The sequence below is a fragment of the Podospora pseudocomata genome, chromosome 5, assembly GCF_035222375.1.
Source record: "Podospora pseudocomata strain CBS 415.72m chromosome 5, whole genome shotgun sequence".
NCBI lineage: Eukaryota > Fungi > Ascomycota > Sordariomycetes > Sordariales > Podosporaceae > Podospora > Podospora pseudocomata.
The window spans coordinates 4,439,467-4,467,086 of NC_085889.1; the positions used below are offsets into that span (position 1 = coordinate 4,439,467).

Sequence of the window (27,620 nt, forward strand, 5' to 3'; positions counted from 1 at the left end):
GTCACTGAACTGGGAAGGGATATGCTGGGCGAACTGGGAGAAGGCCGGGAAATCGAAATGGGGTTCATGGAAACCGAAGCCATCCGCTCATCAACGATAGTGGCAATGTAAAGCGTGGGCTTCTAGAAGTCTCTAGACATGGAAGCGATGGACTTCCCAGAGCCATTAAAAGTGAATGTTGTGGACTTTCCGAACGTTCGGGTAGAACTGGGCGTCTTTGGTTCAATGTAGAAGGTGGTTCTGGATGGTATGGAGGACGTGGGTCTTTCAAAACCTCTGGAATTGAGGAGTGTTTCGATATGTGTGGCGAGTGCTCGGGCTTTATCGTAATGTTGGGCCGTTCGTGTTCCATGTTGTCTGCACTCTGGGCGGGTTCAGGAAATGCCGGTGACAGTCCTCTACTGCCCGGAAGCATATCACTGGGGCTATGAGACCTCTTGACCCCAGATGCCAATACAGTGCAGAAGGGAAGGTACCGAGATACTTGGTTCTCGTAGGGATGTTTTTCAGTCATGAGCTTGCATGGGATGCTGCCAACGGCTTCCAGCTTTTTCAATCGCACGAGACAAATGAGAGTGAAAGGTTACGAAATCTCTCTTGCCTTTATGTATGGATGCCCCCCCATAAAACTATCACCACCTGTTCCTGTCGACCTCCCAGACCTCCATCTACGCGACCCTGTATCGGCGCACTTTCCACCACTATGATAGCAAGGGAATCCCATTACAAATAAGTCCACCCGACAGCCAAGCCACATCTCTCTTCTACTTCATCCTGCTCCACTGCTTCTTGACATGGCGAGCTTCGGCTCTGATAGATCTTGACGATTTAACTGTCTCGGCCGCCTTCACTGACACCCGCATCCTAAGCTTCATCAATCTTCTCTCCTCAGCCCGAGCCACCCGGCTGCGTCTGATCATCGCTCGGACATGAATTCCGCGCGCCTCGTCAGACTGGTGCGTTTACAGGTTCTTCGTCGCGAGGGCTAAGTTGGCATCCAATTCTTCCTCCTCCTTATCTTGAATGCCAAAAAGGTCGGTGCCGAGTAAGGTATCTTGCTCTCGCATTGATTGATTTCTTCTGGGGGTCTGTTCCATGCCATAACAGTGCCCAGCGAAGGTAGGTAGGTCGGTGTACCAGTTTTGAGTTTTCTCTGCATTACTATTGCCATAACATAAACGCCAGCCAAGATAATTGTCAAATATGTTCATTGCTATATTAAGTCCAGAACGAACGATTCCCATGTTGACACAACCAGCGCCCTCGTCTCGGTCCATCATCCACCCCCCTCACAGCAAGTCCACCCTTCCGAGCGTCCTTTGTATAGTCCAGCACCAGAGAGGTACTTCTCCCCAATGGAAAAAACAACAACGCTCCTTTAAAGTACTTTTCCATGCAGTCCCTGTGCGAAGCCCCTCCCATATTGATCACGCTGTACCCATTCTCAGTTGGCTTGGCGAGCCTCAGCCCTCAGAGTCCTAGCAGACTTCGAGGTCTCGGCCTTCTTGGTCGCAGCGCGAGTTCCAAGCTTCTTCAGTCTTCTCAACTCGGCTCGCATCTCTCGGTTGCGTTTGATTGAAGCGCGAGTGCGACGGGCGCGTTCCTCGAGGAACTGCGTGTCCTTGAGATTCTTCTCGGCGAGGGCAAGGGCGGCCTCCAGCCTGTGATCTTCCTCGTCTTTGGTGTGGTCGACCTCGGCTTTGACAATCTGATTAGCTTCAGGGCGCTCGGAGACGGTCGTCATGTCGGGCTGAATGTTGTAGATGCTCGACTTCTCTACGTGGACGACCGCCCTGTCCTTCTCGGGGAGTGTGATCATGGTTGTGGCAGATGTGGTAGTAGCCATGTTGACTGTGTTAAGGGCTTGTTTGTGGCGAAGGAGAAGTGAGAAGGGGAGGAGAAAAAGTCGCAAGTGAGGGATATCTTGTGAGATTTTGGACGGGTCAGTGGTGAAAAGAGAGGTTTGGTGTTTACTCTGCCGAGGAGAATAACTATTCTTCATCGTGGTGGCCCTGACGTCAACAGCTTGCCGGGCCAACAAGCCCTTTTGTCGGTGCTTTGCCGGCTCCATCAGATACTGTCGTCGACAACTTACTAGGCCTGTCATCGAGAATGATCTTTTTGCTGTCTACCACGGCTCTTAAATTTTAGGCGTTGTTAGTGCAAATAAACTATTTACGACAGAATTTTTGAGATCATTAAAGTGTTGACGGCAGGGCTTGCTCCGCCCAGCAATCTGTTCCCTTCTAAGGTCCTTCTGGGATAATGAGGGGCCTCGCGTCTCAGAATTACACCTGCCACCAGCTCTCACCCAAGCTGTCAGGCCTGGTCAAGATGGCATCGGCTGTGGCATGGTACCCCGCGAAAAAAGACACTGAAAAAAAGGAAGAAAACTGACGCGCTAGTATTTCGTCGTCGCGGCAAGTGTGGAAAAGAGGCTTCAAGGGGAAATTCAAAATCATCTTTTTCAGCCGTGACAGGCAATATAATAGTATATTTGATTTCCCCTATCGAATTCAAATAGAGGGCACCTTATCTATAAGCGCCTCAAGTTGTAGTATCCTTCCACTCCTCGGCCCAAATAACTCGTCGTAAACGAAACCCCCGCGTCCGAATCTCCCACCCCTCCCAACACATTGCCCAGCACCAAGTAGTACCGACTGCTTATCTTCTTTCACCCTGGCGAGCGGTAAGACTCGAGTCTCTCCGAGGAAACCTTTAGCTCCTCGAGAGCTTTTGTAGATTAACGTATTTTATAAGCGAGTCGTGGGTACAAGCGAGCCGTGGGTTCCTTGGCGCGACGCATCCTCTCTCTCCTAAACATCATTTTTTTCCACAACCCAACATGTCTCCCCCTTCAAAGGAAGCCAGAGTAATCTTAGCCCTTTAAGCTCTTCAAAACAACGAAGAATTGAAGCTTGAAGCCATAGCTAAGCTCTATAGCGTACCACCTTCAACACTCCGTGACCGACGCGCTGGCAAGCCTGCACGACGCGATACTACGCCCAAATCGCGCCGTCTCAGAGATTCCGAAGAGAAGACTATTATTCAATATATCATTGAGCTAAATGCGCGAGCTTTTCCACCAAGATTGCGTGGTGTGGTAGATATGGCTAACCACCTTGCCAACTGGTATACCAAGTGCAACTTACCGTCCACCTGGCGCATCGCAACTACCGATAATGGCTGGACTACCAATACGGTAGGCCTAGATTGGATCAAGCACTTCGACTATCGCACAGCGTCCCGCACAAAGGGCAAATACCGGTTGTTAATCCTCGACGGTCACGAAAGCCACCACTCGACCGAATTCGAGCGCTACTGCCAGGAGAACAACATCATCACGCTCTGCATGCCTCCGCATTCTTCACACTACCTCCAGCCACTGGATGTCGGCTGCTTTGGGCCGCTGAAGCAGGCGTATGGTCGCCAGGTTGAGGACTTAATGCGTGCATATATCAACCACGTAAGCAAGGTCGAGTTCCTCTGTGCCTTCTGCGAGGCCTTCTTCGCCTCTATAACAGAGAAGAATATACAGGGTGGCTTTACGGGTACTGGCCTTGTGCCGTAAGATCCAGAAAGGGTGCTTTCTAAGCTGGATGTAAAGCTTCACACGCCAACACCTCCGACCTCCCGGCCCGGCACCCCACAACCTTGGGTCTTCCAGACACCACACAACCCCCGAGAAGCTACCTCGCAGTCAACGCTTATTAAAACTCGCATTGCCAACCATCAAAATAGCCCCCCGACTTCAATGTTGGCTGCTGTGGACCAGCTTGCTAAGAGTACAATGGCTGTGATGCACCAGGAGGCTCTCCTACGTGCAGAGAACACTTCACTCCGCAAGGCCAACGAGGCACTAAGTAAGCGCCGGAGAGCCAAAAGAATACGTGTGCGGCTCGGAGGATCACTTACTGTGCTGGATGCACACGATCTACTGGACAAGAAGGCCGTGGGTGGAGAGGGAGTGCAAGAAACACAGCCGGATGGTAGTAGTGCAGGGGGGGCTCATACGAAGGTTCGGTGCTGTGGTGTGTGCGGCAAGCCTGGCCATAATGCACGTACTTGCCAGGAGGCTGCAGAATTGTCTGATTCAGCTATTTCGGATGTAATTATGGTTGCTTCCTAGTATTGTTGTGTAGTAATTGAGGATAACGGTATAAAGGTTGTGAAAAAGTGGTCGCTCGCTTATATTGGTCGCTCGCTTATAATGTACGTTAATACGTTCTAGTTATGATAAGTAATCCAGCAGTAGTCTTATCCTAAATTATATGAATAATACACCCGACTACTTAGCTGATTTAGACTTTCCATAGTAGCTGTGACGGCTGTGGCGGCGTCACCATATATATACCACTGGAGCGAGCCAAGCCAGGAAGCTTGGCTCACTTGTAGCTTTTGATAGCAATCACAGTGGGTATGGTGCAGTGGTCCGGCCTGCCGTGACACCATGGAAGAAGGCGTATAGCCGCCAGATTGAGCAGTTGATGCGGATGAACATCACACACATCAGCAAGTTGGAGTTTCTTTGTGCGTATAGAGAAGCATTTTTTGCTTCGATCACAGAAAAGAATATCCAGGGTGGTTTTGCTGGAGCTGGCCTTGTGCCGTACGACCCAGAGAGGGTGCTTTCTAAGCTGGATGTACGGCTCCGGACTCCAACACCCCCATCCTCAAGGCCGGGCACGGCACTACCTTGGCTCTCCCAAACGCCATACAACCCTCGAGAAGCAAACTCACAGTCAAAGCTTATTAAAACTCGAATTTCCAACCATCAGTGCAGCTCTCCAACCTCAATGCTAGCTGCTGTGGACCAATTTACTAAGCGAGCAATGGGTATAATGCACGAGGTAGCTCTTCTCCGTGCAGAGGTCTCTTCGCTACGCAAGGCCAATGAGGAGCTTAGTAAGAGACGGAGAGCCAAAAAAACACGTGTGCAGCTTGGAGGGTCACTTACTCTACAAGAGGCACAGGATCTACTGGATCAGAAGGCTGTAGGTGAGCAGGTAGCCCAGGAAATACGACAAAGTGGTGGTGGTGCAGGGGGGTCTCGTCCGAAGATTCAGTGCTGTGGCGTGTGCGGTAAGCCAGGCCATAATGTACGCACCTGCAAGGTGGCTGCAGGATCATCTGATTCATCTGTTTCTGATTCAGTTATTGTTATTTCTTAGTGTTATGGTTGCGCAATTGAGGGTAGTTATAGTGAGGTAGTAGAAAGTGGCTAACTCGCTTGTCTGGCTAACTCGCTTATCACGCACGTTATATATAGGTCCCCCGTATCAATTGTGTCATGGCCGCCTATCAATTGCCTAATTAAGACTCTCTGCTAGCCTGGGATTAATGCGATTCAGTAGTAGCTGTCGTATTCGACCTGGTATCGGTTTGGCTACAGTTTTGGGCGGACAGGGAATTGGACGACAAAGTCAACGTTGAATTACATTCTTTCTGGGCGGTGCCACGGGACGCTGCTGTGCGTGACAAGACTTAAGAACCAGAGTGGTCAGATGTACTACTATTATTATATGCATGTGCGCACTTTTGATCTCCTCACGATAATTGCCCAGGGTTCCTTCAATCTTCAGCAGGCGACAAATGAAAAGAGAAAACTAGCTGAGAGGCCCGAGAGCGCTCCAGCCAGCATACCACGCCATTACTACCAGTAACCACAGCCCGGGCGATCGTCCACCGCAAGACTGCAGGTTCACGACCCACCTAATCTCTCCAAGGTTCAGCTACACACCGTCAGCACCATCAACACCACCAATTCGAGTGGTGTTCTTTTGGGCCTTCTTCAGCAGCATCTCCTTCTCCTTCCTCTCCTCCTCCTTCCTCTCCTCCTACTTGCTCTCCTCCTCCTTCCTCTCCTCCTCCTTCCTCTTCTCATTCCTCTTCTCCTTCCTCTCCTCCTTCTTCCCCTCCTCCTTTTCCCTCTCCTTCTTCTCGGCTCCCAGACGAAGCGAGATATACTGGGCCGCTTTGATAGCAAAACACATCGCTGTCAAAGTGGGATTCGATGCGTTCTTGCCGGGGATGACATTCAGGCCCCCCACGAAGAGGTTATTAACACCATGGATCTGGGAGAACTTGTTGCAGCATGAATCGTCCTTTTTCTCTCCGGCCCTGGTGGTGCCGCAAACGTGAAGTGCTAGACCATTTTCCATGAACTGCGGCTCCGAGCCAGGGAGATAGCCACCTAGAACTCCAGCAACCTTTTCCATATGCTTCATCATCTCATGAGTAAGTTCCCGATCTGCGTCGCTGAGGCGGTAGAAGAAGGTAGGTTGCGGCATCCCGTAGGCATCCTTGACCTTTGTTGTAAACTTGACGCAATTGTCCTTTGTTGGTTCCACTGGGCCAAAGAAGCGCAAATCCACAATGGTCCGCTTGTCGATATTCGGGGGCACTGCGCCGTAAGAGAAGGCATCCCGATGTATTTGGGTGTGCCACGGTTGTTTCTCGGAAACGGGGAGTGTGACCTGAGGATCCAGATCGTTAAAAGGAAATGGCAACTGATCCTGAGGGTAACGGCCTTTTTGGGTCTCCAAATGCTTCTTGATCTTCTCGTCCCATTTCTCCTTCCTGAGCGAGTCCCAACCGTCGTTTTTCGGGTCATCCTTTGGGTATGGGTGAGCGCCGCAGACTGCCTTGATCCAGCGCCTATCCAGGACAACTTGGCAAAAACACATGGTTTGCTCGGTGAGGTAGTGACCCTATGACATGAAATCATAACTGATCAGCACCAGACTGGCAAACGATAATCGAGTACATAGACAACTTGGAGTACATACCAGAGCTGGAAGCTCGAGGAAGGGTTCTACCGCCTCCTTGTCGCTAAGCCTCTCGACACAATGAGACACGGAGTTGGGGCCAGCCTTGGTCCATGTCTTGGTCTTAGTAGTGGTCTCGCCCGTCCGAAACCCCGAATTGAATAGCAACTGTGGAGTGAGTATAGGTCCACCGCAAATGATGTATACCCTGGCTTTCACTTCATCCAGCTGATTGGTCAGTAGCGAGCGGACCTTGGCATTCTCCACGATCCCTGCATCTCCACTGGCATCCTTTGTGTTCTTGATGGTGAGCTTCTCGCAGAGCCACTCACTTCTCAACTCGAGCTTTTTGCTGAACTCGGGCTTAATCTTCTCAAGCACTGTGTGTGACGAAGACCAGGTGATAAACTCAGAGCCGTCTCGCTTGGCCGCAAGAGGGAGTGCGAATGCCGCGAGTTTCTGGTCTCCATTCTCGTCCTTTTCTCCTTCGAAATGATCATTCAGGATCTGCTTGACCATGTCTTGGCGGATTGAACCCTCAAGGACGTCGGTATGTGTTTCAATCAGCTTTTCCGCTTCGCTATATAGCCCCTCCCATTCGTTCTGGAGAAGTGGAGAACGTTCTCTTAGATGCTGTCGGGGAGTTGAACAAGTCCAGCTAAATCAACGCGGTCAGCGAGTGGTTAGAAATGACTTTTTCCCCAGGAGATGCTAAGCTGGGCGACAGATGCCAGCCAGAATGGCCAGCATGACTAGGGTCACCACATACTGAGTTGACATGCCCCCTACATTCCTGGCCACAGCATTGAGGCCAAGGTTTAAGGCAGGGTCCTGATAAGGATTCTGGCCATTGTGCACTTGTTTTCCTTCTCTGTTTGCTGCTGTTAGCTTCCCCGAGTGCACTACCTAATGGTGGTGGATGTAGTTAGATTTGCTCACCCTGACCAAGACACTGGAGGTAGAGTAGGGACTACCGATTCATCGGTTGGCACCGAAGTTAGTTGCAAACTTCCCTTTATCAGGCGCATCAGACCGTTAGCCTAGGCCATCTGCTGTGTACTCGATCTGCCAATGCCTACTTTGATGACGCTAATAGGGAGACTGTTAGCTCACTGGCACAAACTGGACTCCCAAAGTAGGTAAATATGCTCACTGGACGAAGGAGTCAATATCTTTTTGAAAGCGTACAGCATTCTTCTTGTGTTCTCCGCATTTTTTACTCTCCCTGTTTTAGGTATAATGTTAGAACTGTCAGCGGGAAAATACAACAAGGGATGTACTCTGCACCAGCCTCGACCATGAGCACCGTGTGCCCATCATTCACTAGGATCTTGGCAAACGTGGCACCAATGGGGCCGGAGCCCACAACTGAGGCAGAAGCTTGTCAGTCTGGACTCCACGATAGACATTCAGCGCAGCGGTGAATGGTAAGTACTTACTTAGAGCATCGTACTGGTAGTGGTCCTTCTCGCCCATATTGGGATTAGAGGATGATAGGAAGTCAACACAGCCGGTTCTTTCTCACTTCTGCTGTTGCCAAAAACGGAAACAGCAGCTGGCTTGGTCACAATGCATATATACCCAAATTTCGGATCGCCAAGAGAATGGTATGTGTTCGGACTCGAGCTCCGAATGGAGCCGAACTGCTCAGTGAGTCCTGGGGACGCAGATCAATGTATAATCCCGTCTGAATTGCGACTGTATGATTAAATCGAAGCGTAAGCTTGAAAGGCCGCGACGTAGTGATCGCATCTATTGCGCCAAGAAACTCTTCCCTTTGATGTAGCGATCTCGTAGAAGATTCGTCATCGTTAGCTTTAAACGGGATGAAAGATCATCGCAGACCGTCCTTAGATATACATTGAGACCGGGTGTTTGCCCTAAATTAGTTAAGAGCCTACAATGTATATGTCTTTCTCTTCCTTCTACTCTCTTCCTCAAGCTTAGTGTATTACTCGTAGAGTCGTTACCAGCTACCTACAGTAGTTGCAATAACTGGTTGGGGCCGTTGTAAGCTTCTCGCATCAGACCTCTTTCTATCTTCGAATCTCAGATGTAGTCACACAAATCTAAGGTACCTTGCAGCTCTCGCTATCTCCGCCATTTTCTACAGCTAAGCTATGTCTCGTGATTGCCGCCGCGTTATTAACTTTTCTGAAACTGGACAGTCTGCATTCCCACACAGTCTCTGACATCAGAATATAATACGTTGTGTTAAGCTTGACGCATAGATACCTAGGAGGGGAAGGGGCAGTCTTTGACATCGCGTCGTCATCGCCCGGACGGCAGGTCCGGTGCTGGCAATGCCGTTCTGCTTACAACACGATGATCACAGACTTACACCACGATGTCAGACAGCTTACACCACAATGGCAACATAATGATACCACGATATGACTATTGCAAGCACCAAAATTTAATGTCACAGAAGCCCCCTCCCCCTCCTAGGTGGATATCATGGGACATGTATGATAACACTGCGTCAACCCATAGAACGAGCATAGAATAACACCGTCTGTAAGGCGTCAGGGTGAGTTAAAAGGCATCGTAAACGGTATGTCATGACGTTCAACTGATCCGAATCCTGGTTTTCACATGCCGCTGAAGACTTCAGAACATCTATGACGTGCGGGGGCCAGATAGGTATGGATCGTGAAATGTGGCCCGGTTTGGTCTATACTTATATTTACCTTGAGATAGGGCTGCTCTCATGGCGAATGCAGGTTTTCAACTATAAGATTCTCCAAGCCTTCCCGAACCAAGTCAAATCAACACCTCGTCACAGCCTCTATAAGTGCTTGATTTTGTTTTAGGAACCGCACTACTATCATCATGCCCCCGGTCACCATGAGTGAACATTGTTCCCCAAAATTCTCCGCAGCAGAAGTCATCCAGCGTGGCCGTACGGACGGCTACTGGGTGCGTGCTTTCCAGTTCTCAGCAGAAGACGAGATGCGAGGAGTGCTTGTGTAAGTTTCTTCATGGAATAACTAGGACTAGGTGTCAAGTACATGACTGATCGTGGTCTAGCTCTGGGTTGAACAGCGGAAAGGTTGAGTTCCTGGACAACCCCCTTGCTACGAAGCACTCGGGGGGGCCCAAAGGTAAGGTCGGATCCCGAAGTTTTGGACATAACAGCTAACAAAAAATCTCGTAGAGTGGAAAGCGTATCTGGTGGCTCCGGATCCGGAGCACAAGGACCCGAACTTCCCGAAGCATCAGGACCCAAAGCACCAGGATTTGAAGGAACAGAACTTCCACACTCCTGTTGCGGTTATAGGCATGGACATCAGGAAAAACGGGCTCCTGGATGTCGTCATTTGTCACGGGTACGGAGCTACCATGATCGACAGTTGTGATCCCGGTGGCTTTATCTACTGGTACGAAAATCCCGGTCGAGGACGACTCAAGGAAAACAAACCTTGGAAGCGACACTACATCGGACAATGGCCAGTAATGCACCGTTTAGAAACCGGCCACTTTACTCAGAGGTATGAACCACTCTGTATCTGAACTTGGATCGCACGTGGATTGGCGAAAAAACCAGACTAATAGGTAGCTTAGGTCGTTCTCAGAACTGATCGCAGCGCCAGTGATCCATGGCCCCAAGGATAAGGTACGTTTGGAATTCAGTATTCATAGCCATCATATATCACGGTGTGAGCTGGCTGACGCTAGTTGGATGTAGACCACTCCTATACCGATACTTCGTTTTCAGATCCCAAGTGATCCAATGACCGCGTGAGTTTCATTGGTCTCGCAGCTACAGTATGGCATTAGCAGTGAGGGCTAACATGTCCCCTATAGGAAGGAATGGCCGCGTGACGTGGTAGACGACCAGAATTTCACTGTGATTCATGAGCTCGCGGCCAAAAGGTACGTCAATCAATGGTTTACGACTCAGCATTCAATGCAAAGTTCTAACTGGACTGCATAAATAGGTTGGACGGCCAATCTGGCTTAGATTCCCTCCTTGTATCTTCCAGAGAGGGCGTCACCAGACTGTATTACGATGACGGCCGTTGGAAGAAAGAGCTTATCGGTAGAGGCGAACCGAAGAGAGAAGACCAGAAAGACGACTCCACCACTCCTGGGTCGGGAGATCACTGGGGCACTGGTAGCGCCGACATTGGTAGAGTCGGCAGTGACCGGTATGCCTATGTCGCCACCATCGACCCCTTTCATTCCACAAAAGTCTGTGTCTACACCAAGCACGACGATCCCCACTCACCGAGGGTCGAAGTGGAAGCGCCATGTTCTCGATACCTACGGAACACCGACGCAGCAGAAGCATTGGGGAGATGGTCCTGGTCACTATGTGACATGCACTGATATAGATGGTTCGTTGCTACCATGACTGCACCTCGAATAATGTCTTTAGCACCGCTTACCAAACGATAGGTGACGGCGTTGATGAGATCCTCGTTAGCATGTTTGGGCCGCTCGATCGGAATGATGATGGGTCACTCAAGGCTGCAAGTACACCTGACTTATCCTGTTCATGCACAAACGACACGAAATCATGCAACGACGACGATGCTAATTGGGAGCCTGACAGGATCTCCAGAACAAAAACCAGAAAGGAAACAATCCCAACAAGGTACGGCGTCCACTCATGACACGGTATTGGCACTATGACAAGTCAACTAACACTTCGAAAGGGCATATTGTGCTCTAAGCCTATCCACCTCGAAGATGGGGTCTTCGCGAAATGGCATCCAATCGTAGAATCCTCTGGAAGATGCGATGTCGGGTAAGTGTATCTTTCTCCTCCCGCGCAAATCACACACAATATTACCTAACTAACATTTGCTCCAGAAACTTTTACGGTAATGGAAAGTGCGATATCGTCTCAATCAGCTATAACGTCAAAGATTACTACCAGGAACTGCATCCGGCAGTGAGACTCTACAAGAATCTAACAAGGGACGACCTGCAAACGATCTCCGTCAATTGCCAGAGGCCGACGAACTCCATCTTCGGAACGGTATGGGAGACGATTTCAGGAAAAGAGACCGAAAAAGACGCGCGGACAGACGCCGGGAAAGAGATCATGGTTTACCTCCCGGACCCCGCCAACATCAGCAATCGCGCTGCCGCCGGCTTGATCAAACAGGACCTGATCGAAGTCGCCGACATTAAAATCAGCGTCGAGGTCCACCCCAGCGGCCGAGAGGTGAAGGCCGAGGCAAATGAGGGCATCAAGGTTTTGTACGGGAGCCTGGCCGATGCGAAGGATCAGAAAGTGAAACGGACACCTCTCGGGACCAACCGATTCCCAGACAAGGAGTCGCTGAAACCTCCCAGACCTGAGCAACAACCCTCAAAGAAAGAACCGGCCAGTCCATCAGTTTACACTTTCACAGCAGATCAATGCTCGGGCGCCATAATCCTCCGCCTGACGCCGACCGACACGACCGACACATTCAAAACTTACCGAAAAGCAACAGACGTCGACGACAAGGTCCAGACTCTTTTCGATCTCGGCAACTTTGGACTAGAGACCCCGAAACTGAAGTTCTCCAAGGTTGAGAAGCTCTGGTGGGGAGAGGAGTTCACCAACGTGGAATTCTACAATCTGACAGGATTTCACTTTCGTTTCCTCGAGACCAAGCAACATGTTGCGCATATGCAGTTCTGGATTGCAGGTATGTTGCCGTGTCCAACCGGCGAAAAGAGGAAACGCTGACCAGTAATCCCAGGCCCAAAAGTAGATGCTAGGCTTCATGATCACACCGATCAAGCTTTCTGGGAACTCCACACTTGCCTGTCTCAAGGAACACCACAGGAACAAGTCTCTGGTACTGATAAGCAGGGCGGGATGGTGGCTCCCAGGAAGGAATACTACAGCAAGTCCTTTGACGACGTGAAGAAGCTTGAGGAGAAGTTGAACGAGGGGGCATTCGATTACTGCGCGCTGATGCCCCTTGAGGAGCATGGCAAGATCTGGCATACACTTGACGACGGACGAACAATTTACCGCAAGAATGGGACGGTGTCGTACCCGGCTCATGCCTGGAGAGCTGGTGTAGGAAACGCGGGGGAGAATGTAGATGTCTGGATGGCCCTCGAATTTGATGCTCGGGTCTGACGCCACTCTGTCGATCAACCTGCATCTGCGCTCGAACAGCTACCTCGCTTGCAGACCCGCGGATGTCACTTGGCAAACACACCATCGTGCTAGGGTAATCTTTTTTGCCTGCAATATCCTGCGGGTAACCCGGAAGGGCCCACAGACGCTCGCAGCAGGCAACCATCGTGATAGATCAACGGTTCAGGGTCGCATTAGTCCTCATTTCTCGTCCACAAACTGCAGCTTGTGCCGTCCTGGTTGGGCACGAACGGCCCCGAGGACCATTGAAATGGTGAGAAAACACACAAATACAATCAAGGCACCACAAATATACCCTCAACAGGTCCCTGAATGAATACACCTGCGTGACAGCGGCTCGCTCGCAGGCCGCACTTCACGTAGGACAAAGAAAAGACACTATGGGCTCGCAGGCCACATACTAAGCACCGGATTGGCCTGATCAGAGGGCCAGAATTGCCTGCACGCGTGCAAGGCACAAAATACAAAGAAACAAAAGTCGATGTCTTCTCTAAAATAGAATGTCAGAAGCAGACCGCTGATATACATGACCCCTGAACTCCCGAATCCTCCGAGAGCTCCACTTTCTCACCCCTCTGATCTGAAAGACCTTAGGCCTGTGGCCGCACCCCAAACTAATAATATAAGTTATAACCATTAATATCTAGACTATTGTGATTGAGATAAGATGTAACGGCGGGGCTGCAGGACAACGGGGCGCTCACCTCTTGGCAGAGCTGAGCCGGCTCAGTAGGCTCAACAACTGAGCGTGGTGAGCCAGGTACGGAGGTACCTGGAGGATTGAGGTCTATATATACGGAGGAACTGGCTGGTGTAGATAGACAGTTCTGCAGTATGCAATACAAGTCACAATCGTTGGTATTCAGACTATTGTGATTGAGACAAGCCATTTGCTGTACACTGTTTAGCTGTACCGAACCAGGATTGTTTAGTAGTGCTTTCAACCAGTATCCCTTTCAGAGGTTCTGGATAGGGGTTCGTCACAGCAATACATTTGCCTTGAACGGGAAGAACACAAACCACAAACTCAGCTGTTTCTTCCCTGCATTCCACACTCAGCTTGTCACCCAAATCACCCAACCATCTTTCTACCTAACTTACCAACAGCCTCAGCAATCCCCAAAATATTCGCCGGCCTCTCCTCAGCGCAACAATAGCTCAGCCTTCAAACGGCTATCCAATGCGCCTTTGAAATCACCCATAATCGTCACCAGCCCATCACTCACCCACTCAGCGCCTTTACCAGAATGTACCTCTTGAGTTTCTGCAGCCCTCCCCGGAAAGCGTCATGTTCGTGGACGGTACCGTCCATCGACCTATTTTCCCAGTGGCTTTATCGAGGCTGGGGAAAGAACTCAGTTTCTTCATAGCGGTGGTGGGTGTGCACGCAGTCTCTCCAGGCGATGGAGTAGCTGGCAAAGTCGGATTTATCGGTGGGGGGCTTGGTGGTAGGTGCTGTTGAAGCCGCGGCTGAAGGCGTTATGGCTGAGAGATATGTGGGAGGCTTCGGTTGCGAAGGGATTGTCCTGAATAAGGTAGAAGGTATGAGGGGGTGGTTGGATATAGTCCTTCCTTGACCTGTTTGGAAGTTTGGTGTTGGGATTAGTGACAAGGGAGTGTCGGTATATATTGGAGGGCTGGTGGGTGCCAGGACGACTGACGGGAACCATGCTAGTTCAGATTTGAGGCTGCCGGTTGAAAATGAGGTCTTTCCAAAGACGTGGGAGCGTTGGGATTAGGCTGATTTGAGGCTACTCGCTGCCTTGATAACCACCATCACGTAAATGACACGAGGTTGTATGGAAGATAATTTGATGGTCTACTTGAAGAGAAACGATCCAATTACTTGTAGGTTCATTGGTCAGAAAGTATCATGTTGGAAGCTTTGGCATTGCCAACAAGCTCTACTGTTCCTCATGGGAACCTGACCTTCCGATTCAAGTCGAATTTCGCGAACCACATTCTAGAGGGGGCCGTTGGGAACAAGTTGGATCTTGGATGCGAGTACACAAAGTTTCTTGTTGGATGTGCAACACGTCAGTGCGAAGAGACAGTTTGTAATTTCCATCTAGTTTATCTATGCAACCCTGAAGTCTCCAATCTCCCATCCTTGCACTACAAAGTTCAGTCCAGGGCAGAATCTATATCTCATCTACATCTCAGCAACACCGCCTTAGGTTTTTCTTTCCAAGTATGATTTCATCGTGTTATGGTTGTGGTGAGGTGTTGTTAAATGTGTTGCGACGGGAGCGGCGGCCTCTAGCTGCTGGGTTCAACGATTCTGGGGTCCAAGACTCGTAATAGCAACAGTCTCGGTAGAAAGAGGAGGGGATGTGAGGGCAGGGAACGAGGTAATAACGAATGTCTCCGTGACAAAACTGGTCTCAATTGGCAAAATAGTGGTGACGGTAAACCACTCGGTGCTGAAGCTTGTCGCAACAGGAGGAAAGGAGGTCACAGTGATGATCTCGGTCGAGTAGACGGTCTCGACAGGAAGCATCGAGGTGACAGTAAAAAATTCAGCACTGAAGCTGACAGGGCTTGAGGGAGGAGCATCACAAAGGACAGTGACGGTGGCGGTGGAAAGGAGGGTTTCTGTCTTTGTGACAGTCTCTGTTGGTCTTCGGATGCCCCAGGCGGAAGCTGGGACAGCTGCCAAGGCAGTCGCGAGGAGGGTGATGAGAAGCATCCCAGGTTCTTTGATGAGGTTTTCGTATTATGGGTGAAGATGGAAGTTAGAGACTGTTTCGCCCAGTCTGTCATTTTAGACCTCCTTTTATATCCACTCGCATCTTGAGCCGCATCGTTTTACAAGTACGATGTTAACCCCTGGTTGAAGGGCGCAGTCATAGACTAACTTCCCACGATCATCCGGGCAGAAACTGCGTACCATTTCAAGACTTATACAAATCCAGTAATAATAGTAAAGACCAGGTTGTGATTGGCTTTGACAGGGTTGAGCGTTGCGAGAGCCTCGCATTCGGAGATAAAGTAATGCCTTTCACCGACACATATTGAGCAGAAAGTGAATCTTTCCGAGGCAGAGGGCACAGCTCGGAATTTTACATTTACTTAGGTTCAATGTGCCACTCCACGGATGCTGTCGTCTCACACTTGATGTTCTTGTTGACGGGCAAACAGCATCGTGGTATCATAATTTCATGCAAGGATCATTCTCGTCAACTCTGTTCTTCAGATGGTGGCTCGAGATTGGGTAAATTAGTGTAGTTCTAGGAGAGTACCTAGGTAGTTCTGTATTGCAGAACCACCAAGCTACCTAACTCAAGCACCATGAAGCTTTATGGGGTGAGATACATGTCTTATTCGACGGTGATAAGTACCCTCATCCTGCTACCTACTTTGTTAGGCGCAACATGCTCTATCAGCTTTCCATTATGGTCATCGAGGTACCCCGCTAACAAACAGCGACTATGTGGGTCAGTTTGTGTCTTGCGCTGCTGCCTGATCATTGTGCAACAAAATTCCCGCTCAACTACAAGGCCTCACCACGCTCGTCTTCAACCTATTATTCGTTCTAACTGAAGGCTTTCTAACTCCATGACCTGTTAATGATGGCGTCCAAAACAGACCTTTGCAAGCCATGTCTCACCGCATTTTCTCAGCCTCTGCCAAATTGCTCCGTCGTCGGACATGCCGGTGGTGTCGTTTACAAGTGCACAAGAGACCACCTCTGCCAGTCGTCTTGTCCGATGTGCATCCTAATACAAGGCTTGATCGACAGAGCGGATAAGGCTTACGGAAGACTCTCGCCCGATGAAGTCGAGTTGCGGCTAGCACATGACCGTGGGTCTCACGGCGGTTATCGCCCTCCTGCATGGACCGACCCGGATCCAAGACGACAGCCTGAGGAAGACAGCCTGCTGGAAGGGGCCGAGGACAGCTCGGAGTCTTGGTACAGCTTGAAAATTTGGCTCACACCTGACGTTTATCCCTACAACGCCACCACCATTCTTTATGTTACTCTTGCTGCGGACTTTGGTATGTCACCAGAATTCATTAGAGGCTTGATCAGCTACTGACTTGTTGGGTAAAGGAACGTCTGCCGCAGCGCATGTCGTTGCGCGTCCGCGGCCTGTTGATACAACTACGACCTTCTCTATCATCAAACGTTGGATTCAACATTGTGACGGCCACCACGCATCTTGTAGAGATGCCGCGCATAACGCGTCCGAGATGCCTAGGCGTCTTCTCTGGGTGTCGAATGCAGACATCTATCCCGATATACGGGTTGCGCCAGTCTCAACTGGAAAGCGATATATCGCGCTCAGCTATTGTTGGGGTGGTGCAGCCGAAGCCAGTACCCAGAAGAAATCAACAGCTGCTACCATCGCCGAAAACGAACTCAAAATTTCTTTCCAATCACTACCAAAGACAATCCAAGACGCGGTGTCAGTTTCCAGGGAGTTTGGCATCGATTATCTCTGGGTTGACGCGCTGTGTATCATCCAGGATGACGATAATGACCGAAACCACGAGATCGCCCGCATGGGTGTCATTTACGCGAATGCATATCTGACGCTTTCCGCCTCCGGGGCTAGCCACTGCGCCGAGGGATTTCTCGAACGCCCACTGACAGAGTATCGTGAATCCGATTTCTTTGAGGTACCGTTACAACTGCCGGGAGAAGGCGGTCCAACACTGGTCAAAGCAAGCCGCGCAGGGGTCCGGAACATCTGGTCCAAAGAAAACGGGAATCTCTTTTGGTTCCAGAACCGGGAGCTCTTGCACACAAGAGGTTGGACATTCCAAGAGACATTCTTGTCACCACGGTTGCTGATATATACCTCCCTACAACCATATTGGGTCTGTCGTGAAGCGTTTTGGTCGTGCGGAGATCCTGGCCCGATGGAGTATCTCAGAAGCGTCTACCTTCAGGACATGCTCGAACTGCGAGAAATGTCTGATAGACAACAGAAGTACCTGCAAACCCTCGCTTCAGACGATCTGAATTCTTCGGCCGAGCTATGGCGTTGGGGCACCATCATACACTGGTTTTCATCACGCCGATTAACGTTGGTTGAGGATAAACCTCTTGCTCTTCATGCCGTCAGGGACAAGTTCACTCACCATGACCCTAGCCTGCAAGACTGCGCGTTGGGTTTATTCCGTTCCACTGCCCATATGGATCTTCTATGGCACACCAGACATGGGGCTGATCCACAGTCTGAACAACTCTCTGAGTTCCCGAGCTGGACCTGGATGTCTTTTGATGGCGGTGTAACGTGCCCCTTCAAGTACGGAGGACCACAGGAGTCGAGCATGATCAAGACACACGATGAATTTGAGATCAAATCTTGGCCGGGATGTGATCAGTTTGGTCGACTGCTTCCCGACAGTTCGCCGCTAAAGCTCCGGGGTATCACGAGAGAGGTGGCCATCCCACACCGGTTCTGGAAAGATGGGTATGCGTCTGCTCAGGATATGCCATGCTTTTCACTCCACGTCCTTGGGCTACGGGAGGACGAGTGGGAGGAGAATGAAGACAGGATTGGGCATATCACTTTTGATCAGTACCGGATGCCGAGCTCGAATGATGACTTTGAGAACAATCCGCCAACCCGGTATAAGACTCTTCAGATCCTCGTTATTGCGCTGCAAAAAGAACACGTCGACAACACACTGAGCCTCCCTGACGATAGACAGGGTTATGAAGCAACGTACGGACTTGTCATTGCGCCGGCATTGAGAGCTGGAGGAAGACATCGGAGGATAGGGTTTTACAAAGGAGGGGACAATAGTGTTTCATATTTTCACAATGGGGTGACAGAGCAGTTTGACCTTGAATGAACAGTCGACACCCCATCACCTCGATACATTTCAGGGCTTAGTTCGCAAGCTGCGACTGAGTAAAAAAACTCCAAATCTCCCCCGGAACCCAAGACCTAGCACCGCTCTCCGGCCCGTTATCAACCGCCCCCGGCCAATGCCCCCCATCAAAAGGAATCCACGTCACAGGATACCCGCTCCTGCACCCGTTGAAGTTGGTCTTGATATGAATCCCACTCCCTCTCGCCGGCTCAGGCGCATTGGTGTTTTGACACCCGTTATTTCTCACAAACCGATCCCTCATCGCCCTCCCCTGCCCAATGTTCAACGTCCCGTCCCAAACCCCATGAATGCCAAGATACGCCACAGGATCATTCCCACCGCTGCAACCAGACAACTGCCCACCCCCAATAACAGCCACACCCCTGAACTCCCTCGCCCTTGAACACGCCAGGCTGAAGGTCATACTCCCCCCGTAAGAAAAACCCAAACTGAACCTCTGCCTCTGGTTTACGCACAAGGCATCTTCGATATGACGAATCATGGCATCGACAAAAGCGGCGTCTTCTCCCCCGTTATTAGCCCACCCATTGTTGATCCCCTGAGGTGCGACTAAAATGGCGGACTCCCCTGCGTTGCGCTGCATCCCGTAGTATGACCATAGCTCGCGGTCGGTGCCGCCCGAGGAGATGTCGTTCATTGTGCCACCGACCCAGTGGAAGGCGAAGATGAGGCGGTAGGAGCGGTTGGGGTTGTAGTTGTTGGGGACGCGGACGATGAATTGTCTTTGTCGGCCGTTGACGTTTACGGTGCGGACGCCGGAGCCAAAGGGTGATTTGCCGCAGCCAGGCGAGGGGTTGGAGAGCTGGCGGGGGGCGAGGACAGTTTCAGGGGTGGTGGAGGGGAGGGCGTGGGCTAGGGAGGTTGAGAGGGTGAGGAGGTAGGTGAGGAGGTGGGTGAGGGCTACCATCGTTGCTGGCTGGGCCCTTTGCTCCGGGGCTGAGTGACTTGATGGTGAGGATTGAAGTTGGGTGCTGTGTTGGCGAAGATGTGGCGAGTTATATACCTGTCGGGTAGGATACCAGGTTGGTGAGGAGTCTCACCACGAGGTTGTCATGGCAAGATTGGCCCAGGAGCAAAAGGTTGACATTTGATGCTTTCATGACCAAATCGACCGAGATTCAGTTTTCTTTGACACCTACCTAACTAACATGGCGAACCTTACTCCCGGACAGCTTCCATCCGTGACTATGGCGGTGGAGTTCAAGCGGAAGACGGGACATACCTGATTGGCGCGCTTTGTCCCGCTGCGTCGTTCCTGGTTGAGTCGAAGCGACTACCACCTCGCTAAGATGAACTGCCGATGGCTGGAGCCTCTCGTTCATGGGACCGATGGGGTCGTAAGGTTGAGTTGATATCAAATGAGTGTGTTGGGTGAAAGCCATTGGAGGAGAATTCTTGACAGTACAAGTTTCGCCGTTTTAAAGCGCAAGTACGGCGATGCTTATAGGGTCGGATGGACAATTGGATGCCTTTTTTGTGGTTGAGATATAGCAGTTGATGAATGATATATATGACTGGAGATGAGGCAACCAGGTAATGGGCAATAATAGGAGACAGATTCGGAAATCTTAGCCCGCCGTTACCGACGGCGGTACGGCGTTTCCACCCTGTAATGTCTGAAAGCTATCATTCTGGAGAATCATATGGAGAGATTACCAGTTAGCTGCAACTCTGTCTAGGAATGTGTTCTCTCTCAAGTAAACAAGGCCGTGCCAGTCTTTACAGCAATCTGTATAACCAGCTGGCAATCGCATGTCTAAACTATAGTTTCAAAGAAATTGTTTGTCCATTGTTGATTTTCTTTCTAAATTCCATGTTTGGCGACAGTCATTAGTGGTTCCAACCACAATGCTGGTGGACTTTAAAGAAAGAAACATTCTCCCGTCACGGACTACTTCCGGTCCAGGTCTGGATAGGTCAACTCTGCAAACGCGGCTCAAGATTAGCATGGGTACATTACCTTGTGCTAAGGTATCCTACGCGCATAGTACCACACGTTGCCCTAGTTGGGTACCAGATCTAGGAGATGCACAATCTCAGGTCAACGGATTACGGGAACGGGTGACGCGGAACCGAAACTCAACACCTACGGCAGTTCGGATCTTGGAGCGAAGTTGAAGGTATAAAAGAGGGTTGCTCTCCATGTGTTGTCTGTTCTAACCTTCTTCACCTCTTCTTCAACCTTCTATCCTTGTTACCTCTGACAGCCTCCCGGTCATCATGCACTTCTCTACCGTTGCTGCCGCAGTCTTTGCGGTGGCTCCTCAGTTGGCATCTGCACACTTCCTCTTTCCCCATCTCATGCTCAACGGCGTGCGCACCGGCGCGTTTGAGTATGTCCGTGAACACGACTTCGGCTTCATGCCGCACAACAATGACTTCATCAACTCACAGGACTTCCGCTGCAACGAGGGCTCCTGGAGACACCGCCGCGAGCCCAAGACGGCGCAGGTCATAGCTGGGCGAGACACGGTTGGGTTCAACCTGCACCTTGACTTTGGGATCTACCACCCGGGCCCGGTCACTGTAAGCACACCCACTCGACAGAACCCCCAAACACAGTGACAAGTATTGACGACCATTACCTTCACAGATCTATCTCTCCAAAGCCCCCGGTGATGTCCGCGACTACGACGGGTCGGGGGACTGGTTCAAGGTGTACCAGCTCGGCACTATGATGCCCTGGAACGGCACTGATCAGGGCTGGCTTACGCGCGACAAAAAGAACTTTCAGTTCCGCCTGCCATCTGACATTCCGGCCGGCCAATACCTGATGCGCATCGAGCAGATGAGCGTTCATGTATGTTTTGAAGCGTCTACCTGACTGCCTCCTTTGCTTCTCTTACTAACAGTCCTTTTCAGCCCCCTTACAAACAAAAGGAGTGGTACGTCCAGTGCGCCCATCTGAATATCGCCAGTAACTACAACGGACGCGCCCCCGGCCCGACCATCCGCTTCCCGGGCGGTTATAAGATCAGCGATCCTGCTATTCAACTTGACAGCTGGGCCAAGCCTCCTCCGACATTTGCGCCCATGCCCGGCCCTCAGCTTTGGCCTAACTAGGGCTTTGTACAGGGGCTTTCAGGGCCGTCGTAGTTGCATAGATGTCTGTCGGACGGTCTCAAGCCCAAAGACTGCAACTCCAAATAGTCACACACCTATAGTTATCGAGATGAAGCTCCATCAATCGACTAGTTTACCCGGTGGCTTAGACCCATTCTCACTATATCATGCCCCCCCTCCCCGAGCACCTGTTACTGTCCACTATGCTGGCTGTCTCGCCCCCCCTGAACCCCAATCAACCACCCCCGCCCCAGGCAACACCATCTCCAACTCCTCCACCTTGGCCACACCAACCACAATCTCCCCTCCAACCTTTGTCCTCCTCGCATTCCCCTCAAACTCTGCCAAAGTCAATAAACTCGCTCCGTCATTCCCTAGTTTCCACCCAGAGACCTTTCCCACAACTTCAACCGCATCAAAGTTCTTCGTCCCATCCACCCCAACAAACAAAGCCTTCTTCTTTGCGGGATCAGTAACCACCTCTTCATTAGCCTCAGCATTAAAACCCCTCCTATTCCAAACCAACCACACCCCATGATCCTCCCCAACAACATCAACAACAACAGCGTAGTTCGTGTCGGTTAGTTCATCCCCTGACGACAATTTGTAGTATAGCTGTCCCAGAGGGTAAACATGCTTTGGCAGAACAGCAGATGAACCATGACTCAAGGAGTAAAAGAAAGGGTGGACTTTAGTCCTATTGTCAACTTCTTCATCGGTCTTATGTAATGAACTGACCATGATAGGGGGTACGGAAAGTGACAAAGCCCCTGCCTTAACAACGACGAGGTACTGATGGCTTGGCGATTGAAACAACGGGATAGGGACCGATGTATTATTGACAGCGTCAGCAAAAGCGGTGATGGCCCTGAGATCAGTGAACTTTGTCGCGATGGATTGGATTTTGGCAAGGGTATCCGCAGCAGCAAGCTTTGCTTGCGGGGAGGTCATCTTTCGAAGGAGGTTTTCTTGCGTCCAGGCGAGATAGGCGTCCGGGGAGCGGGTTTTGGAGCGGACGAGGGAGAGGAGGTCGGAGGGTAGGCCGTCTATGGTGGGGGGGGTTAGCTTGGTGAGAAGGAAGGGGGGACGGAGAACAGACCTTTGCGGAGGGATTCGGTGATAGCGTCTTTGACGGCTTGGAAGTTTGGGTTGCTGGGGGTTGCCATGGTGAAAGGTGGGGATGTTGACAAGGAAGTAGGTCTGGAATAGGGGGTTCAGGGGCGACAAAACAGGGGCAAAGTGGAATGTTGAAGCCTCGATCGGGGCAATTGAACAGGTGAGGGATTGACTTCTGTGGAGTGTTCTGAAGGGAGATGATTCCGATCACGAAGAATGAGGCGACTGACTTACACATATATTTACTAGGGAAACATGTCTGCCATCGGAGCTCCTCAAGTTAATTGTTTGCAGCTGGATCATAGGTGCGGAAATGCACTGAACGGTGTGGTTGCATTCGGTGGAGGCGCAGTGAAGTTCAGCTGTTGCGATGACAGCCACATCAGACACCGAAAGGCCCCAAAGAGTGGGGGATTAATGTACATGACCTGGCGGACTTCGTTACGATAAATCGTATCTAACGTAGGTATGATATATCTGAACTGGGGTTGGGGGGCAGGATCTGAGTAAGAGGCGGTATGTGTGCCAAGTTTTAGGATGAGCTGAACCAATCTCAAAGCACTCCTAAAAGGATCTCTCGCTCAATAACCCGAGTACAGACCTAGTGTTTACAGTTAGCCATCGGAGGCTAGATGGGTGTTCTGTACTCGGCATGTTGAGGTACCCATCACTGATGATCTTGGCTCTATGTTGGCATTGCTGCTGCACAGTCCAATCATATAAGGTCTGTCAAGCCCATTGGAATCTATGTCTTTTTCTCTAAGCAATATTGACCCTTCTCCCAACACTGATATAGCCGCTCCTCTGACCAAGTCCCTGACCATGGCTGTCTTCAGAGAAAACCCCCGCATTTACCACCAATCCGCCCCAACTCGGGCCACCACAAGACAACAAATCATCAACCAGCCGCTTCTCTTCCAGCAAACCTGGCAATGTGCACAAGATGCTGCTCAAAACATTTGGCTTCTGTATCGAGACTTTCTCAGTACCGTGTTTACCGCTCAGATTGGTGCCGGCGCAGGTGGAGTGCATCTCGATGATGCCAGAGATCTTGTTCGGCTTGGCTATTGGCTTGTCCTCGGTCCAATGTGGGAAGTAGTCCAGGAACGCCACTACCGCCTCGGGGGCGGTCCAGGCGGCTTCCCTACCATGGCAGACCTCAGCTTCATTGACTATCTCATGGGGATTTGTTCTACTCTAGAGATTATAGAGACAAGGATCTTCAACGTTCCGAATGTCCAGAAACTCCCACATAACGTTCAGCACGAAGGCATTCTCAACGACATTGCGCAGTGGACGAATCCAAATAACCAGACTGCCCAGAACATCAGTGTGCTGGGATTTTTGGAGCTGTTGTTGCGAATCGTCGCTCATACATCACCAAACTTGGGTATGTCTGCACTGCTTGACCAGGCCTTGATGAAACCATTCTCTAACACAATCATAGCTGCCTTCCGCGCCTCGTTGAACAACCTCCGGACTCATCAGCCACGCAACCACATCTACCATAAGCGTGGCCTCCCCCGGGTCATGTTCGTCTGTGCCGGTGGCAACAATGGTATGCACGTCATCACCACTTCCAAAGACAACTGGTATGACTTCACATCTCTTTGGGCGGCGACAGATGCCGCTCGTGTCCAGCGTCAAACCTGCCCACCCATCGTCCTGCCTGGCGGAGGGGGCCAACCGGCATTCAATGTCATCGGGTGGTCCAATGCTGTCTTCCATGAGTTTTCCAACGCCGAGGCAGATGTCGCTCGGATTTTATCTGACAATGCCGCCGAGATTATCAGGTCAAATACCATCACAGTCTGGCAGAACCAAGCGGCGCGGTTTGCGAACCATGCGAATGAGAGGTGTTTACCCATGACGGTTCCTGATTTTGCGGTGAAGGCGAGGTGCTTGAGGTGCCAGGCGCTGTTTCGTTATAATGTTAATCATCCTGATGCGTTGGGACTGGTCGGGGCCGAAGCTGCGTGGCGGGGAAACCGCCGGTTGGGGGTGGCGGTGTTGTGTAACGGTGATTGGGATTGTGCGGAGACGTTGGCACATTTCTATTGCGTTGCTGCGAATGTGGTTGGTGTAGGGGGGCTTCACTAATAAATTATTTCTCTCATCTTTGTAGTGGATGCCAACAGCAATACTGTATTGGCGGGCTGGTCAACCGCTATCACTGATGATTGCCTTTGGCAATGGCTTAGGGTCTGTAAAGTGAACGCGGATTAGATTTGAGGTGGCTTCAATGCATACCGAGGGTAAAAAGACGTTATTAGAGGCCGGTTACCGTATGTGAATCGCACCCCTACCTCCATATCCGTGCCGTTTAGGTTGTTCTAGCTTCCTCTCCTCGCCAGTGAGGCAGCTAGGAGCACAAATGTCGGGTACCTTAATGAATGGATGACAACTCTTGTACTCAGTGCCCCTGGTCTGAACTCATCCAATGAATTATGCCGGCTGTTCTTCAACGCAGCCGCGGATAGTCCAGCTTTTGTTGACAAGGGCGGGACTGGAAGCCTCAAGGCTGGGGCACCCACGATAGAGGAAGACCGAACTGAGATGGTGCGCTTTTCAAGAACCGACTCCGTATCAGCAGGTGCTAGATACGTCACTGCAATACAATGATTGGCGCACCTGCATCTCGACCTTATCACTTTTGCCCGGGTACCAGCGGCTGAAGCGGCCCAGGTCATTCTGTTTAACTGGTGCTGGACATGCGCTGAGATAACAGCACTTCCGCGTCGTTGCCAATCGTGTAATGGCTTGGACTGAATGTGTTTTTGGCAGGTTCATTGGTTGTTTTGAAGTGCTCTTAGCCCTAGGCGTCGAATATGTGGACAAGATTAACCAAACTCGGTCTAGATGTCTGGGAGACAACGAGTCATCCATCTTGGAGAATATCACGGCCCGAAACCCTGTGCCAAATGAATATTTCAATCACTGTAACCTCGAAAACTCCATCGTTTAGGCCGGACAACCAAAGCACAGATGTTCCCGAGTTCAGGTCAAAAACACAGTGGTTTCTAGTACTTAAACGAGCTGATGCACAGCCACGGCCCTTTCCCGGCAGCTCGGAGACGCAGGACTGTAACATACAGAGGTCGCAGCGCTGCGTACACCTAACAGTTTGCTGGGGATCTGCACTCGTGCAGTCAATCGTATGGGCGTGTCATTCTCCGCCACGCTTGGCGCAACGGCACAAAAGTTTGCCTATTCATTATAATGTCGCCTTAGACGTTTTAGTTGTAATGATTGGAGCCACATCCGATACCCAAGGTATCCATTGGCAGCCACCTGCATGCATACTGCTGTCTATGTGATTGCTCTCAGCACAAGAGGTTATTCGGGCAACAAGATACCTCCGACGGGGAAAGGAGGCGCGCCCTGAGTAGGTATCAAAACCTCAATCTCTCCCATCCTTAGGAATGAGCTGGCTCGCGTGTCAAGATTGCCGTTTGCTTTTCTCCTGACGAGTGTCACCTCTCGAGCTTCTGTTGCCAACAATGTCCGGTCTCGAGCCACTCGTTGCTTTTTCCTTAGCATGCGCAGTCTGCCAGGCAGTTTCCTTTGCGGGGGAAACTCTCGGAGTCTGCTGGAACCTTTGTTCAACCGGATCGGCCGTCGAAAGTACGGGAACGCAATGCTTAACAAGACTATGTGCCGATTTACAAAAACATTGTACACCAATATCCGGGCCGTTGACTCGAGAGCAGCAGAGGCTATTGGATGTCGCTCAGACAACTATCGACGCCGCAACAAAGCTGGAGAGAGAAACTATCAAAATATATCGATCGTTGCCGCGGAGCAAAGTGCTCGCGACTCTTAACTGGGCAGCAAGATGTGGCATCTATAAAGTAGGATAGAAAGGCTCGAGAAGACGATGGCCGAGGCTCAAAGAAACTTGGAACTTGTTTGCTCGTCAATATGTGGTAAGTTCACATGTACCCACGTCATACGCAGGAAACAATTCGACTGGGTTGGTGTTGACCAGTATTCATAAAGCACGAGGCTAGACGCACTAGCACTGCAACAGCATCAGGACTTTTCCCACTTGCACTGGGATCTTCGTAACTTCATCGGTGCTCGGTCACGGGGGGAAACACAGCTCGCAAATCTGGTGAACAATCTGGAAAAGAGCTCCGAGTTCCAAGACCCTCCGAAGTAAAGGTGGGGTTTGCGTTGCGGCAAGCCTGGATCACTCTCTAGGTCCTACTCACATCAAAGACATTCCGACCTCATCTGGGTACGAAAAGATCTTGATGAGCTTAAAATATCCGACTATGAATGAGCGACGAAATCATATTGGCGAGGGATGCAAGACTACCTTCAACTGGATCTTCGATCCAATGGAGCAGGGAGACAATGATGCGGCCATCGATTGTCATGTCGAGACAAAGTCTGAATGGCTCAGTGGCTCAAACCAGCAGAATCCCAATCCAACCACTCACACAACATTCCTTGCAAGTGTTTTTCTGGATTGGCTCCGTTCTTCGCATCCGTCGCTCTTCTAGATTAGTGGAAAGCCGGGGTCAGGCAAGAGCACTCTAGTCAAATTCCTGCTCGATGATCACCGAACGAGAGCGAATTTCGAGGTCAACTTACCACATGCGACAGTCATTTCCCACTTTTTCTGGCTTCCTGGCAACGCAATGGATAGGAGCACTAAAGGAATGCTGTGCTCTCTGAATCATCAGTTACTAAGCAACAGCAACAAC

The 27,620-nt window shown here is 50.7% G+C and overlaps 9 protein-coding genes across 9 annotated transcripts; 6 read left to right on the forward strand and 3 right to left on the reverse strand.

Moving 5' to 3' along the window:
• Nucleotides 1–5,837: 5,837 nt before the first annotated feature.
• On the reverse strand, nucleotides 5,838–8,292 carry QC762_608060 (uncharacterized protein; the record flags this gene model as incomplete). The annotated part of the gene is made up of 8 exons (XM_062892490.1): nucleotides 8,207–8,292; nucleotides 8,048–8,135; nucleotides 7,921–7,992; nucleotides 7,847–7,856; nucleotides 7,707–7,780; nucleotides 7,537–7,638; nucleotides 6,789–7,425; nucleotides 5,838–6,710 (listed from the first exon to the last, which is right to left on the reverse strand). The coding sequence occupies exons 1-8, from the start codon at nucleotides 8,241–8,243 to the stop codon at nucleotides 5,838–5,840; spliced, it is 1,893 nt and encodes a 630-aa protein (XP_062742875.1). The 5' UTR covers nucleotides 8,244–8,292.
• Nucleotides 8,293–9,614: 1,322 nt separating this feature from the next.
• Nucleotides 9,615–11,099, forward strand: QC762_608080 (uncharacterized protein; the record flags this gene model as incomplete). The annotated part of the gene is made up of 7 exons (XM_062892491.1): nucleotides 9,615–9,736; nucleotides 9,798–9,871; nucleotides 9,925–10,258; nucleotides 10,332–10,383; nucleotides 10,456–10,508; nucleotides 10,575–10,643; nucleotides 10,709–11,099. The coding sequence occupies 7 exons, from the start codon at nucleotides 9,615–9,617 to the stop codon at nucleotides 11,097–11,099; spliced, it is 1,095 nt and encodes a 364-aa protein (XP_062742876.1).
• Nucleotides 11,100–11,478: 379 nt separating this feature from the next.
• On the forward strand, nucleotides 11,479–12,858 carry QC762_608090 (uncharacterized protein; the record flags this gene model as incomplete). The annotated part of the gene is made up of 2 exons (XM_062892492.1): nucleotides 11,479–12,415; nucleotides 12,461–12,858. The coding sequence occupies 2 exons, from the start codon at nucleotides 11,479–11,481 to the stop codon at nucleotides 12,856–12,858; spliced, it is 1,335 nt and encodes a 444-aa protein (XP_062742877.1).
• A 3,509-nt stretch (nucleotides 12,859–16,367) lies between these two features.
• QC762_510680 (uncharacterized protein) lies at nucleotides 16,368–20,282 on the forward strand. The gene is made up of 2 exons (XM_062891470.1): nucleotides 16,368–16,878; nucleotides 16,934–20,282. The coding sequence occupies exons 1-2, from the start codon at nucleotides 16,449–16,451 to the stop codon at nucleotides 18,685–18,687; spliced, it is 2,184 nt and encodes a 727-aa protein (XP_062742878.1). The 5' UTR covers nucleotides 16,368–16,448; the 3' UTR covers nucleotides 18,688–20,282.
• Nucleotides 18,725–19,636, reverse strand: QC762_510670 (uncharacterized protein; the record flags this gene model as incomplete). The annotated part of the gene is made up of 1 exon (XM_062891469.1): nucleotides 18,725–19,636. The coding sequence occupies one exon, from the start codon at nucleotides 19,634–19,636 to the stop codon at nucleotides 18,725–18,727; it is 912 nt and encodes a 303-aa protein (XP_062742879.1).
• Nucleotides 20,283–20,949: 667 nt separating the features above from the next.
• On the forward strand, nucleotides 20,950–21,792 carry QC762_510660 (uncharacterized protein; the record flags this gene model as incomplete). Its single annotated transcript, XM_062891468.1, has 3 exons — nucleotides 20,950–21,255; nucleotides 21,323–21,529; nucleotides 21,592–21,792. The coding sequence occupies 3 exons, from the start codon at nucleotides 20,950–20,952 to the stop codon at nucleotides 21,790–21,792; spliced, it is 714 nt and encodes a 237-aa protein (XP_062742880.1).
• A 201-nt stretch (nucleotides 21,793–21,993) lies between these two features.
• Nucleotides 21,994–23,296, reverse strand: QC762_510650 (uncharacterized protein; the record flags this gene model as incomplete). Its single annotated transcript, XM_062891467.1, has 2 exons — nucleotides 22,892–23,296; nucleotides 21,994–22,838 (listed from the first exon to the last, which is right to left on the reverse strand). The coding sequence occupies exons 1-2, from the start codon at nucleotides 22,956–22,958 to the stop codon at nucleotides 21,994–21,996; spliced, it is 912 nt and encodes a 303-aa protein (XP_062742881.1). The 5' UTR covers nucleotides 22,959–23,296.
• A 98-nt stretch (nucleotides 23,297–23,394) lies between these two features.
• Nucleotides 23,395–25,023, forward strand: QC762_510640 (uncharacterized protein). The gene is made up of 3 exons (XM_062891466.1): nucleotides 23,395–23,632; nucleotides 23,705–24,298; nucleotides 24,356–25,023. The coding sequence occupies exons 2-3, from the start codon at nucleotides 23,731–23,733 to the stop codon at nucleotides 25,006–25,008; spliced, it is 1,221 nt and encodes a 406-aa protein (XP_062742882.1). The 5' UTR covers nucleotides 23,395–23,632; nucleotides 23,705–23,730; the 3' UTR covers nucleotides 25,009–25,023.
• A 1,385-nt stretch (nucleotides 25,024–26,408) lies between these two features.
• Nucleotides 26,409–26,768, forward strand: QC762_510630 (uncharacterized protein; the record flags this gene model as incomplete). The annotated part of the gene is made up of 1 exon (XM_062891465.1): nucleotides 26,409–26,768. One exon carries the CDS (start codon nucleotides 26,409–26,411, stop codon nucleotides 26,766–26,768), a length of 360 nt encoding a protein of 119 aa, XP_062742883.1.
• Between the last annotated feature and the right edge of the window lie 852 nt (nucleotides 26,769–27,620).